Consider the following 15,661-nt stretch of genomic DNA (forward strand, 5'->3'; position numbering starts at 1 on the left):
AAGGTACAAGGTTTGAAGAAGAGAAAGTGAGTGAAGGCTTGGTTGTTAAAATACCAGCGAGTAAGGGGGTTGAGAAGTGTGGTATTCAACAGGCTGTGAGAAACGGGTCTAACTAAGTGTGAGACAGCTTCACCCTTTGAGGAGATGGTCAGAGCATGGGACGAATTGAGCAGGCAAGAACATACAGAAAGGAGGAAGGAGCACAGGCAGGTCCAAGAGCATCCTACCACTTACAGGGGTGGAGGGAGGGAAGGCAGACAGACAGACAGACAGACAGACCCACCAACCAAGAGTGATAGAGTGTTGAGAAGACCCCTGGCACTCAGGAGCTCTTTCAGGGTCTCATCCATGATGCAGACCACCCCCTACCTACCTAGAAGTTATTCCTGAGATAAGAACCATCTTCCTAAACCCCTAGAAAAGGTGTGGTCACCTGCAAAAGTCCTGCAGGTGAAAGTGAGAAATAAAGTAGGTGGAGAGGCCAGGAGGCCTTAGAATTCTCTGGTCTTGGCTCCCTGTGATAACAAATTCACTCTTGACTTATGGGTCCTGCAGGACATGCTTAGACATCTCCTCTGTCTTCTGTATTGAGGAGGCTGCAGCCATGGTTTGCACTATGGCCTACTTTTCAAAGAAATGCCCACTGCCAGCCATAGCCTTGTTCCTTCCTTTTACCTTACTTTTAAAAGTTCCCATGGGGTTGGTACATCTGTATTAATTATTTTTACATGGAGCATTTAATAGTTTTGTTACAAAACTGCCATTAATTAAATTCTGTGAAAAATGCTTCCTAATCTTTGCTGTTCAGCACATTCTTACCATGTTGCTTGTGATGACCCAGAAATCTCTATTGGAAAACCTTGGCAGACAAATTGATCCAGAGGTTTCAAATTTCAGTCTGTACCTGGTTTTTTTTTTTTTTTTTTTTTTTTTTGTGTGTGTGTGTGTGTACATGTATGCATGCTCGAGTATTTAAACATCAGCTTTCTTGTTTAATCAGACTCTGGGGTGAAGTCCCAGAGGTGGCCTGATTTCTTCTATGCGGTTGCTCACCTTTGGGATTGTTTTTTCTTTCTTTTTGGCATCCTTTTGCTTTGGGTAGCCACTTAGCCACTGGCTTCCATTGCATTGCTTGGCCCTGACTCTTATGTGGCGTTTCTTCATAGTATTTTACTCTTTCTATGCCTGAGCAGACACACATGCACACATACCAGATGCTGTAGCTTGGAGGTGATCTCAGCTCCATGGCAGGATTGCTTTTTCTCCTCAAGTCTTTTAAACTTGGAGCTTCCCTGTCCTCCTTCATAAAATAGAGTCTTTAGTTACAACTTTGTCTTAGAATTTGTTATAGTTCATGAAAATACTTGTTCATTGACCATTTGTAAATGTTTATCTGTCTTTGTTTCTCCTAGGAATACCCACCATATTCATTTGGAATAAGATATTTGCTCCTTTACCATTTGAAAAAAAAAATACCCATGGCAATTTGGTTTTTATGTGAATGTTTAAGCTTTCTTTTTAAATATTTTATAGTATATTGCTAAAAATGTTTCACAGGCTACCTGCCTCTTCCGAATAGCCCAAGACATCATTTGCAGCTTGGGTGGACACTAAGGTGTATTCCATATGGGTTGTCCCACACATGGCCCTTCTGCACAAGGGTCTTGGTTCTGCTCATCATCAACAGATTATATGAGACCCACACTTTGTCAGGGTCCAACATGCTACTTACAACTTTATATGCTTCCGGGCGTTGGTGGTGCATGCCTTTAATTTTAGCACTCTTGAGGCAGAGGCAGGTGGATCTCTGTGAGTTTGAGGCCAGCCTGGTCTTCAAAGAGAGTTCCAGGACAGTCTCCAAACCTACAGAGAAACCCTGTCTCGAAAAAACCAAAAAAAAAAAAAAATGATATGCTACATAAAAATAGTATGTAGGAAATCTCTTAATGTCAGGACTTCACAGCCCCATGGTCTCACATGATAAAGTGACAGCAAATAAAATTATACAAGTGACAAATCTTTACAGTGTACAAGAGCATTATCCCATATCAGTTCTATTCACTAAAAACAAACAAAACAAAACACACACACACACACACACACACACACACACACACATACACACACACACACACACACACGGGGGGGGGGTAGAAGAGAGGGAGGAGGGAAGAAGGGAGAGCATGTGGCATAAAACCAACCAAGAAAGTAGAAGATTTATCCAATGAAAACTTTAGAACACTGAAGACTAGTTGAAGAAGGTACCAGTGGATGGAGAGACCTCCATGCACATGCATTGATTGGTAGGATTAATATTGTGAAAATGGCTTCCCATCAAAAGCAGTCTGCAAACTCAATACAATCTATCAAAATTCTAACTCAATTCTAAACAGAAATTGAAAAAAAAAGTCTGAAATTCACATGGAGACACAAGAGACCTCAGGTAGCCAAAACCATCTCGAACACTAAAAACACTGCTGGAGACATCCATCCCTGAGTTTAATACCACAGAGTCTTAGTAGCAGAACGGCGTGGTGCCTGCACAGACACAGACACATTGATCAAGGGGATAGAACTAAGGACCCAAGTCTAAGTGCAGCCACCTGATTTTTGACAAAGATGCCAAAAATACACATTGGGAGGAAAGACAGCATCTTTAACGGTGTGGGGAAGCCTGGCTGTTTAGATGTGGAAGAACAAACTGTGGTCCTTCCCTCTCACCCTGTACACAAATCAATTCCAGATTGTTCAAAGATCTCAATGTTAGGCCTAAAACAGAAACTTGTAGAAGAAAGAAAGAATATCAAGTCCAAAAAAAAAAAAAAAAAAAAAGTTGTATTTACTACCACTGAAACACACATTAAAGGGGTTACCCAGCACAAATTATATGAGGGTATGATCCTTTTATAACTAGAGTGTTTCTGTAAATGACCAAAGAAATCTCATCTACATCATCTACAAACCACTCTCAATAACTTTTCTCTTATTTTTGATATTGCAAATCACTGTCTTCAGTTGTTTTGATTCTACATCTTCCACTGCCTATCTGAAGGTTCTAGGATACTTAGGCATCATGAGAGTGCAAACTATAAAATAAAGGGAAGAATTTCCACATTCGTGCTAAAGCTGTAGGATCTGTGGAAAAATGTTTCTCCAATGACAGTTGTCTGACAGTTCAAAGGAGAGATGTCAGAGAGTCTGATGAGTAAAAATATTCCCCGGTAATGGGTAGCTACGCTGATGCAATAAATCAGATGAGGCCAAATCACACCGAATTAAAGTCCAGGTTTTAATCTGAGCAAAGCATTCCCAGGTGGTCTTGGGAAAGGGGAAACCACATGACCTTTCCTTAGGAGACTATTTAAATACCCTGCAGGCATGGTCTTGAGCATCTCTGGGGGAAGAGCTGACCCTTGGTGGCTTTCTGAGGGGCAGGGTCTTGAGCAGGAGGAGAGAGAACTTAGCTTCCAGCTATCACCTAGACAGACTATTTCCCTTCCATGCCCTGCTGTTCTCATAGCTAACCTGTCACACCTCAGGCAATAGGAAACATACAACCTACGCGTGGACTGTCCAGCCTAGCTGGTTTCTGGAGCCTAGTGCCAATTCCTAGTGCTCAGTATAGGAAAAATGCAATGCAAGACTGACCCCCATCAGGGAAAAGCAGGGTCATGTAGTACAGATGCCTCCTGCAGGTGCAGTAACAGGTAATGCCCTGAGGGCTCTTCATCCCTGGCAGGCCAAGGATCCTCTGCTATCTGCAAGTCTGTGCCTTGAGAAGGCCAGCAAACACAAAGTGGATCATCCTCTTAAGTGGTGGGGCCTGTGTGAGGTCATTTGAAGAGCAGAGGCCATGGGGGTCCATTTGAAGAGAGGCTCTAGGAGGTCATCTGCCAAGCAGTGTCAGCATAGTGGCCTGAGAGCATGTTCCTAGGAACTCTCTGAGGGCTAGTGACTGGTGTTGGAGCCAACCACTTGGCTTTAGGGTAGTAAGGAGGTCTTTGTTTTGAATGAAAGCTATATGTAGTTTAAGTAAATGTATTAAATCATTCCTATTTTTAATCTGTTGTCTTTGTAGTGTTTACTGAAAAAGTGCTGAAGAGACTTTTTCCTAATGTTTCAAGTGGACAAGATAAAGGGACACCTCAGACTCCTGCTTTGGAGACACCGCCCAAGAATGTGACCCCAGAGGCAGTAGAGCACACCCATGGTCACAAGCTGGCAGGTAAGGATGGGTTGCAGGTATCAGTGTTTCCCTACACTTACTGCTGGGTTTATGTACCCTTAGCCTGCAGAAAACGCTTCAAGTTTTGCCTGGCAGGTCTGCCTCATTCTCTACACATACAGTGCTGACTTGATGGAGACCATCTGGGGTTAGTGCTTCCCAGCCACATGGAGGCCACCGTGTGGTTTTGTTGGGTTCATTTTATGTTGTGTTCTGACAAAGGAGACTGGACATGTGAGTGGGTCTGGGCTCAGCTAAATGAGAACAGTAGCCTCTGCCACTGTCACCTTATCCACAGTCATTACGTTGATTCCTGACAGCCTGTTTGGTACCAATTTGGCTTCTGTTCATTCAGGGAGAGCAGTTGATGCTACTTGTGCATTGTTCTTCAGCAAATATTTATCCTGGAGAAGTGGGCAGCAGGGAAACCTGCAGTGAGAGCCCCAACAATTCCAGTTTAGTAGTGTCAACCTAGGGGACAGTTCCTCAAAAGTCCTGTGCCTGGACCACATGATGTACAGGCACAGAATGTGAAACTCCTTTGTTCCTCACAAATATGTTAATACTTAAAGCTAACATTGGACTTAGGAATTTTTTAAGATCACTTCTGTCAATTTTTATATAATTTTTATTTTCTGAAATTATAGTTAAACCATTTCTTCCCCCCTCTTTCCTTCCTCTACCCCCTCCCATGTACTCCATTTCTTGCTCTATCTCAAATTCATGGCCTCTTTTCTTTCAGTGTTTTTCCACATGAGGTAGGGATTTGTGTGTACTTAGTCCATATACTGTTACCTCTGTGTGTGTGTGTGTGTGTGTGTGTGTGTGTGTGTGTGTTGATGATTTCAGGGCTGACCATTTGGTATTTGGTAACCAGCTGGAGGCAGGGGAGGGTGCTCTCCCTTGAAGAAGACTATTTCTTCCACTGTCATCATCCCTTAGTTGCCTATAGTTCTTTGTCTAGGGTCAAGGCTTTCCTCCTGGCATGTTAGCAGGCCTTCTTGAGGCAACCATGTTGATGAGATTTCATGGGTGTATCTTCTTTGACATTTCTAGGAGATACAGTCTTAGCAAGCATCCTGTTTCCTCTATAGTTATTACTCTTTTTCTGACTCCTCTTGTGCATGATTCCTGAGCCTTAGGTGCAAGAATTGTTATAGATGTATCAGTTGAGACTGGGTACCACACAATCTCCTGATCTCTTATTCTGCATTTTGACCAGTTACAGTTTTCTGAAATAGTTTCCATCTATTGAAAACAGAAGTTTCCTTGATCAAGTGTGTGAATTGCACTTATTTATGAGTATAAGGATAAATATTTAGAATATGATTAGGAATTATGCTGGTTTAGTAAAGTGGTAGTTGTAGATTAGTCTCCAATATCCCTGGCTTCTCTTGTACCAGATAGTTGGGTAGGTTTCTCTTTTTAGTGAGTGAGTCTTAAGACCAATTAGAAAGCTGTTGGTTACCACCAGGATGTGTTTACCATTACTGTACCTTTAGGGTTATAGAGCCATGGTGATTGATGTGGTTCATAGGTGTCATAGCTGGGCCAGACTATTGGTTGCCTCCCTCCCTTGGAAGCTTGCATCAATCCTTCTGGTACCATGAAAGCTGGTCTTCAGGGAGAAGACTTTCTGGTCAGTTCCAGCTCAGGTCTTTTGGGTTCAATGTCCAAAGTGTATGGTGTCTTCAGCAATTGAGATTTAACCTACTTCTTCAGGGAGCCAATTAAGGGTGGCCTATAATGTTTTGGGAGTCCCTTGGGCAGCCCCAGTCAACAGTTCAGAAGAGGACCTTCTCGTACTAGTTGTTGTGGGTTTTGATAGATAGTTCTTGGATCTTGGGGGAGCATTGTCAGCCCAAATGAGATTTCATGATTTCATTTAAACTCTCTCTCTCTCTCTCTCTCTCTCTCTCTCTCTCTCTCTCTCTCTCTCTCTGTGTGTGTGTGTGTGTGTGTGTGTGTGTATGTGTACAGACTTATATGTAATATATGTCATTTTAGTTAAATAGATAATAATATGATTCCTTATACTTTTTTAGACATCCTTACAGTTATTTTATTACGCTCTCTCCATCTGTATTAATTTCCCTCCTCTCTATCAAATTAAACCCCACAAGTTTCCCCTTTTCCTATTTCCCCCTTAAAAATCACTTGTTCCTTGCTGTTCTCATCTCTATTGTATTGCTTCCCCTTTACTTTCCTGGGTTCCTAGAGTTACTCTAGGTTATATGCTCACATCTGAAGACTTGGAATCAGGAACCACAAATAAGAGAGGGCATATGGCATTTGTCTTTCTGGGTCTGGGTTACTTCACTCAATATAATCTTTTCCAGTTCTAGCTATTTAACTGCAAATTTCATGGTATCATTTTTCTTTACAGCTAAATATTATTTCATGTGCATATACAATTTTGAATGGAGAAGTAATGAACATGGCTACGCATATATCCTTGGAGTAAGGATGTCAAGTCCTTTAGACATATACCAAGGAGTGGTACATCTGGGTAATATGGTAGATTTATCTTTAGCTTCTTTGAGGGTTCTCCATACTGATTTCCAGAGTGCCTACTCCAGTTTCCAGTCCCACCAACAAGTCTAGGCTCCTTTTCCCTCTATCCTTGCCAGCATTGTTATCTATTGTTTTGTTGATCTTTGCCATTCTGACTGGAGTAAAATGAATCTCAGAACTGTTTTGATTTGCATTCCCCTGATTGTTAGGGATGATGAACATTTTTTGAGCTATTTCTAAGCTATTTTTATTTCTTCTATTGAGAACTCTCTCTTTAGCTCCAAAGCCTTTTTTTTGGGGGGGGGGGGAATTTGTCTCTTTGACTCCTTATTGTGGAGCTTTTTGTGAATTCTGGATATTAATTTTCTGTCAGATATACATCTGGGAAAAATACTGTTTTGTGAGCTTCTTTATTCAATTATTTCTTTAGCTGTACAGAAGCTTTTCAGTCTTATGAAGCCCCACTTATCAATTTTTGGCTTTATTCCCAGGTAAATGGGGCCCTATTCGGGAAACCCTTTCCTGTGCCCTATCATCCTGTAATGCACTGTGTTCTCTTCTACAGGTTTTGATATTTCAGGCTTCACATGAGGTTTTGCTCTATTTGGAGTTAGTTTTTGTGCAGGATCATAGATCCCAGTCTAATTTCTTCCACACCATTAGCTGAAAATGCTATCTTCTTCAGTGCATGTTTTGGGCATCTTTGTCAGACACTGGATGGCTGTAAGTTATACATACTCATGTGTATGGGCACAGCTAACATGGTGCTGTTGTTTGTGTTCTCAGTAGTACTTTGTGTGTTAGTAATCATAGTTTTTTTTTTTCTTTCTACATCTTCTTGGCTATAATCATTTCTCTCTTCAGCCCAAAATACTGCATCCTGTGCTTTCTTTAGGTTTGGTCTGTGGGATGTAACTTCTTAAGGTTGTTTGTATCATGGAAAGTTTTCCTTTCTCCTATAACTATGGTGGGTAGCTGGTACTGTAGTCTAGGTTGGTCATCATGCATCTTTTGGATGCATTGCTCATGCCCAGACTATCAGTCATATTTTGTGTTTTGTCGTAAACCACAGGTCTGTGTACCTCATTCTGGCCTCTTGTCATGGGAAACTCTGAACTGGAAGCTTGTTTCCCCCTTAAGTGGTATACTTGTTGGAGTGGTGGAGGGTGTGAATCTTAGTAGGAACACATTTTATTTAGATGTTGGGACAATTTAACAAGATGCAGGAGGAACAGACTGGGAAACTTTCCATAAATGCAAAGACTGAGCAGGACATGACCTGACACCTAATCCATAGCTTCCCATTAAAATCACTCTACTCTTCAAGTGTGGACTAAGTGACGATTGGCATCTGGACTGACAAAGTACGAATGAGGAACGGCTTCTGTAGCCAGGGACAGGGCAGTTGACGAGAAAGTGTTGCCTGGAGGTATTTTGCATCTTGTAGGTGGGCTTTTGACTGTCATGAGTCTTGCAGTTGGGAGCCTGAGCCAACTTTTCTTCATTCTCTAAGATGTGGAAGGGGAAAAAAAAAAACAAAACTGTATCAGGCTATTCTCATTTGAGCTTCAAGTTATAAATCTGAGCACTCAACATTTGAAATTGGTTCTCTGTGGTATATTCATAGGAGGAAATATTTTCATGCATTAAAGTCAGGCTATTAAGTATGTGAGTGGTATTACTTGATAGAGAAATGCATTCCAGCCATGTAAACAAATTCAGATTTTAAATATTCTATTGAGTTTTAACAGTGGCTGTTTTATTGATGGAACTGTGGAAAAATGTTTACTCTTTTCCTTGACTAATGGCCACACTTGCTGTAACATTTTGAATTTTCATTGTTATTATTGTTTCTTAAGGTACAATTGCCTGGTCCTCAGCCACTAGAGAAATACAAAAGGGGAATGTTGGGGGAGAGAGGCATGATATTGCACGTTTTATCATATGCAAAGGTGCATTTAATTGCACATGTGTATATAGTATGTGATATGAAAGCAAAGGGAATCTCTCAGGGGAAGGAAGGGCTCTATCAAGGGGAAAAGGTGTGGGAAGACAGTAGGAGTGAATTAGGGACAGGGTACAATGACCTATATATATGAAAGAGTATGTGTGCTAACTGAAACTGTTTTAAGAACTTAAAAATATATGTATGAGGAAAAACCTAAAACTGCTTTTAAAATTGTTTTAAATAATCCCTGATAAGCCTTCTTGCCATTAACGTGAATTGGAAGTGGAGAAATTAAATGTAGTATGTTCATTTAGAAGAATGTTATAAGCTCTTCAAATCACTGAATTCCTTCGAGGGTCCATTAAGGATACTCCATTGGAAAAGTAACTGCAGGATTCATGTAAGAGTTTCATTCTCCTATAGACACATGCATGAACACTTATCACATGAGGTTTAGGAATCCTCCCTGGAACTGCACTGAGTCATAGTCACATCGGTGCTAACACCTCACAAAGAGTCTCCCACAGGCTTCTTCTGTTGCTACATTGGATCAGATCATCTTGCGCTGAAGGTCAGTGTACACACTTATTATTAAGGAGTTTGGGTCTGTGTTATGGAAGTCTTGACTATCCTGATCCTTATGGTCTTCCCTGGACCCTGGAAAAGGAGGTATTGCTTCATTATTGTATTCAGTAACCAGCACGTGAATATGTCTGGGGAATATGTCTGGGGAAGTACAAGCACCTACAGATCAAAGGCACACCCAGTGTGAGCTTGCAGCAGCAGCAACAGAAAGTGACAGCTCCCCTGAGTCTTCCCATACTCTGCTGTCATTACTAATGTCCTCCTGAAGGCTTTCTTCGAGTTGTTTGTAGAGGGTTAATTTGGTCCTCAGTACTACTGCCAGCATAGGGATGCTGTCCTTGGTGCTGACGCTAGCCTAAGGAACTGTCTAGATCCAGGGTGCTGTCCTAGGTGCTGCCCCATCAGTGTGGTGCTGTCCTTGGTCCTGGCCTCTGTCTACAGTGTTCTCTTTGCTGCTGAGCCACTGGTGTGCACGTGATGCAGTTCTCCAACAGTCTTTTCAAGGAGAGACACTTACTCCACAAATGGGAAAACTGGGACTCAGACTACATGACTAGTTACCATGAGTCCTATCCTAACCCAGCTATGATGTTAGTGCTTAAAATCATACTGGGCCCAACAAATACTTTTGCCTGCCCAAAAGGGTGCTGTAGTTGCTAGATTCATAAATTCTGAGCAGTTATGGTAGAGCTGTAGAACTCCAGGAATGAGAGACCCTGAAATCCATCACTGTGTTACAGAAGCAACACTAGGAATTACCAATCAGGCAACAATCTCTCTCATCAACATATTTATGATGATTGTAAATTGTAGCATAGCAAAACAGACACATTCTGCCAAGCTTAAGCTCACACTTTACTGAGAGACATGATCAAACCTGTGAATAAGTAATAGAAAATATGAAAATTTGCAATAAAACTGTGCCCAGAGTATGGTTGGCTACAAATATTTCTATAGTTCCTGCAAAGAGGAAATTGAAGAGATCATAACACAGGAGACAGCCACAGAGGTGCATTTGAAATGTAGTAGATACTGAGGTCCAGGAGCAGACTCTATAGTGAGGGGACACTGTGAAGACCGTTCTCAACTGAAGAATGGCTGTGCAGTCTTTACGGTTAGGAAAAACATGGAGTGGGTAAAAAGGAAGAAGGGCAGTGTAGACACACAGGATGAGAGTATAAGCAGGACAGACCACGGAGGTCAAGGACAGTGAGACAGACCCTCACCCGGTGAGGCAACACGCTGTTCTAGCCTTTCCTTTGTTCAGGGTGGTTAATTTCTGACACCAGCCTTTGTCTATATTCAAATGTTTAAGTTGAAACTGTATTTTGTTTAAATTAAAGGTTCCCTTTCCTGTTGTGCTAGCTGTGTGTCTAGCACTCCCCGGCCACCTAGGATGGCAACTGAGGCAATGAACACTCAGATGTAGGGCATTTTTATCAGAGCAACGTGTTCTCTCTAATCCACAGAGCACAGTGGGCCTGATGAATTAGTGGGTTGTGATTTTTTTTTATTTTATTGAGACCACCTGCATAGCTAAGGAAAAAATGAGCTGACTAAATTCCAGAAGCATACAGAATTTAAAATTGAACATGAAAATATAGACAACATAGGAGAATTCTTTCTCTATAAAATTATACATATGGCCCAGGATCATAAAGATTGTTGGTTGTACTTTATAAGACACAAAAGTATACATTGCCAGAATTGCTACATGTGAAGTAGGGGGGGAAAATAGTGAACTAAGAAAACAATGGTAACTGATAGCATGGACAAAGTGTTCATTTATTTAATATCTAAAAGGCTCATGCGTTAGTTTAAAAAAAAAAGGATAAATACATCAGGGGCAAGTAGACAAAACAGGGTCATTGGCATTTCACAAAACAAACATGCAACCCCTCTCAACACCAAAGAAAGACAGGGCATCTGCTTCTACTAATGAGAGAAACACAAATTAAAAGTGAATTTTGAGCCCTTTTTCGTCTATTCTATTGTCCTGGAATCATCGATCCATGTCCTTTGTCAGGCGTGCAAGCCTGACTGTCATGACTAAAGGCAGAGAGAGGTTGTGGTCAGCTCCAAATACATCCACCTGGGCACAGAAATTCTAATCTAGCCAGTCTTCCTGTGAACTGTCTCCTGTGTAGTAAGATTGGCATGCTCCAGGTTATTAACTATAGCATTATTCAGAGCAAAGACAGATTAGAAGTCTAAATTTTCACACTGGGGGCTAGTTCAAACCTTTGTACATTTATCCATATATTTTGTGTGGACAGAGTGAGTGTGTGTGTGTGTGTGTGTGTGTGTGTGTGTGTGTGTGTGTGTGTACATAGCGTAGTGTACTTGTAGAGGACAACATACAGAAGTCAGCTCTGCCCACTGTGTGTTCTGGGATTGAACGCAGGTTGTCAGGTTTGGCAAAAGCACTTTTACCTGCTAAGTTTTCTCACCAGCCCTGGGGTGGGAATGAGGGTGGAAAGGTGTTTAAATGATTTGTGGCACATTTGTTTCCTGGGAGGTTGTGCTTTCTTCAAAAGTCTTGCAAGCTCCTAGGTGGTCCACTAGAATGAAAGCGAAGATGTGTTATCAGGTGGAAAGGTAAGAGACAATGAGTTTACCATCAGATCCACTACAGAGACTAAGACAGGTTTAGTGCATCTCTCTGTTTGCATATTCACCCCAGCATATGGCAACGTTTGTTGTGGTGATACATTGTTCATGATCTAAGAAAGCTGTCCTGAAGATCAGAATTCAAAGCTAGCCTCAGCCATAGAGGCCAGGCAGTGGTAGTGCACACCTTTAATCCCAGCAACAGAGAGGTCTATAAGACAGGAGCCTGTCTGTAGAGTCAGCATGTGCTCTCCAACCACATGTTCCACTTCCAAATCTGTTCTTAGACATGTCATTATTTTTTATTGTGTGACTCATCTCATCCTTCAACTTCCATATACTTCCTTTATCCATTCCAATAATTTAAGTGAACAGTGACATTTCTAAGTTTTGTTTAACTTTCTTATTAAGAAAGATTTAGTGGTGAAAGGCTTCCAAAAGTACCCTGTGAAAAATGATCAAGTGTTGATGTTGCACGATAGGATTAATATACATAGAAGCATATCTCCATCTGCCCTTAATTCTAGCAGGGAATGGCGTAGTAATTAATCAACCATGTGAATCAAATTAACAGAACAACCAGAATTCTGGCAACGTTCTGAATACTTAGCCTCCAGAGAGTGAAATATATTGATGGCAGAGGAATTTGAAAAGGTTTCATGGTTTTTGCATTTAAATGTCTTAAAAAGCACGTCTTTGGCATGTTATTTTATTCTGTCTCGATCATTGTTAAGTTTAAAATAAATTGCTAGTTGTTGGTTTAAAATAAAATGTTAGTTATTCTGTGAAAGACTAGCGGGGAAATCCATTTGTGTTTGCCATGTATATGAGAGTCACTTTAACATTTTATCAATGGAAATACAAAATGTAAGAGAATTGATAGGAAATATTAGAGTGTGGGGAGGGAAGATCCCTTATCTGGTTTGTTAATATAAAAACACAGCAAAAGGTTCGGACTTTTCAAATCAGCATTTCCATTTCCAAAAATTCATCAGAAGATACGAAATGGCCAAGCACACAAAGGAATAAGGAGCAGGGTGGAATTATCATTCGGTTGTCTAATACAGGTTAGTTTGTTTTCCTGGTCATCACCTGATGGCACTGAGGGGACCCTGTAGAAGCTTTGAGAGGTTGAGCTAGCTGGAAGCAGTAGATCTCTGGGTGACAGGTCTTGAAGTCTGTATTCTTTCTCTGTCCTGTTTCTACTTCTTGCTCCTTGGAGATGTGTGCAGGTAGCCTTACAGCCATTATGGAGTAGCCCTTTTAGCTGTGAGCCAAAATAAACACTTCTTTGCTTAAGGTACTTGTCAGGTACTTGGTTACAGAAGTGAATACAGTGACTAATGCAGATGGCCATACCCACTGTTCGTAACAGTGACCATTCAAAGCCAGCCACCCCCCACACGCAGAATTCAGGACACGGATTAAAAGATAAATTATAATTTGTCCGTAGCATGGACTATTTTGTACTATTAAAAGAGTGTGTTGGTTAAAGTCCCATATAATGTGCTGTATCATTTTATGATATTATACTCAATTTTAAATGCTCATGTAATAAATATACTCCATGTGAATTGTGTATTGTGTGATATCAAAAGGATACTATATGTATAATTGATCTTGTAATCATTGTCCTGAATTCTGCATGTCTGCATATCTGAATGTACTTGTGACTTAGAAGTACGAGTTCTGTGTGCACATGTTGATCTGAGAGGGAGTCCATGTCTGTGTCTATACATGGTTGTGTCTGTGCATGCATTTGTGTGTCTCTATATTTGTAAGTGTGTGTTCCAAATGTGAGGAAAATGTATCCACATTCTCTGTACATGTTACAGAGAAAACATGTAGACACAATTCAGGGGAAGCTAGGTACAGAAACGTTGGAAAATTCATGTTATGCTAATAAAGAGTATGTTGTTTGCACTGTTTATATTTTCTGTCTCACATTCCTAAGTTATAGTTCATATCATCTTACAAGAACTCACAAGTTTACATTTTTACTAACTTAATGTGAATTTAAGTAATTGTAGATGGTTCACTGGTCATATGCTGACTTGCTTTACTGAAAAACTACTTGGCTTTTTAAATTCAGTGTTTATGACAGTGATTTGGTGTTATTGAGTTACTTGATTTTCTTGTCTTCGCTGAATTTTATTGGAGAAACAACGCTAATGTAATAAGGGCAAATAACTGCTTCTATTATGTAATATTTACTAGTGCATGCCATGCCCCTCTTCTCTATAGATGGTGACATTAAGATCCAGCCTGAACGTCGGCTCTACACTGTGAGTTTGCCTCCTCCAGGGTATGTTCCTAGTTTGCCAGAACCTACCAGCTGTGTGAATTCTGAAAATGCTTCCAGTGGTGGTGACACAGAAGGTAAAAAGTCTGGGCAGGGAAAATTGAGTATTGTTTCTATCTTTATTTTCTAGTATTGCATCATTCTTCAATCTCATAAATTAGCTTCTAAACTTATAATTTGATGGATATGGATAAGCATATTATTGCATAATCAACCATATAGAAGGCCGATAGATATTTTGCAGCCATTAAAAATGATTACAAACTTGTAATAGCAGAAGAGAACTTGGGTCAGGAGAAATTAAAGCTTGGAAAGTTTATGAAAATATTGGGTAATGCCTGAGCAATCTGGAATCAAATGCATCACAATGCTAATACTTGGTTTAATAGAACTTCTGCCGTGATTTTCCAAGCTTTTCAGATTTTCTAAAAATTATAAAATCAAGGAACTAACATGTTCTATATCTCTTTGAGGAAAATATAGCCTATTAAAATTGCATTTATTGTTGAATGTCTTATTGAAAGAGAGTAGTCCAATACTTACACAGTTCATTATTGATGTAGAAGTACTAGTATTTCCAAATATTTTTATCTTAACATTGAAAATGGTTGGTTTTCCTTTTGAATATTCAATTTGAAAACTTTTAAAACAGGAACTTATAATCTTTGAATAAAGATTCCCCCACCTACCACCCACCCTGAGATGATTCCTATCAAGTATAAAGAAAGCCTGTACTCTAAATCTTAGTTAATTTGACTATCAAGAAATTGTGTTTTTTTTCTAACACATTGATCTTTCTGGTTTCCTAATTAAAAAATCAGAAAACCAGAATTGGAATAACTCAGAAATCATATAGTCATTGTTTCAAGCCCTGTTGAAAAATCTTTGAAATATTAATTATCAGATAAATAATTTACTTAGGAAATTTAACTGTGTGCTTATAGAGATGGATTATTTTAGTGAATATATATCATTGTGAACTTAATGTGTTTTATGAGGAAGTGTGTTGGGTTCACTCATGAGCTGTTACATGCAGGTGGCTCTAATTTATGCACCCCTGTATACAGTTCATTCACTGACATGCCTTCATGTACAGTTATTTCATTCTATGTAGTTGATCCAGGTGCTGCTGCTTAACGTGGGCTCTCCTGTGCTTTTATACCCAGGTGACACTCACCCAGATGACATTGCATTGAGCTGACTCTCATTCACCTGCTGTTGTGGAGTTGGCTATCACATAGCATTATCTACATTTAGTTCTCATTCACATATCATTGTATAGAGTTATCTCTCACTAATCCCTGCGTACATTTAACTCTCACACGGCTCTGTATAAAGTTTGCTGTCATTTGTTTTTGTGATGTTGAGAACAGTCATCTCTCACATGTTTTTACACACATTTGGTTCTCACTTGCTGTTGTAACATAATCAGTATCCACTCACATACTGCTGTATGTAGTTGCTATTGTACGTAGTT

The 15,661-nt window shown here is 40.2% G+C and overlaps 1 protein-coding gene across 4 annotated transcripts in view; it reads left to right on the forward strand.

The window, feature by feature from the left end:
• Positions 1-15,661, forward strand: part of Erich1 (glutamate rich 1) — a 61,316-nt gene that overhangs the window by 16,613 nt on the left and 29,042 nt on the right. For all 4 annotated transcript variants that reach the window (XM_027387772.2, XM_035452418.1, XM_027387774.2 and 1 more), the window contains 2 exons: positions 4,079-4,225; positions 14,127-14,261. In XM_027387772.2, the coding sequence (XP_027243573.1) occupies positions 4,079-4,225; positions 14,127-14,261 (282 nt within the window). The remainder of the gene's footprint in view (positions 1-4,078; positions 4,226-14,126; positions 14,262-15,661) is intronic.

This window comes from Cricetulus griseus, assembly GCF_003668045.3.
Source record: "Cricetulus griseus strain 17A/GY chromosome 1 unlocalized genomic scaffold, alternate assembly CriGri-PICRH-1.0 chr1_1, whole genome shotgun sequence".
Lineage (NCBI taxonomy): Eukaryota > Metazoa > Chordata > Mammalia > Rodentia > Cricetidae > Cricetulus > Cricetulus griseus.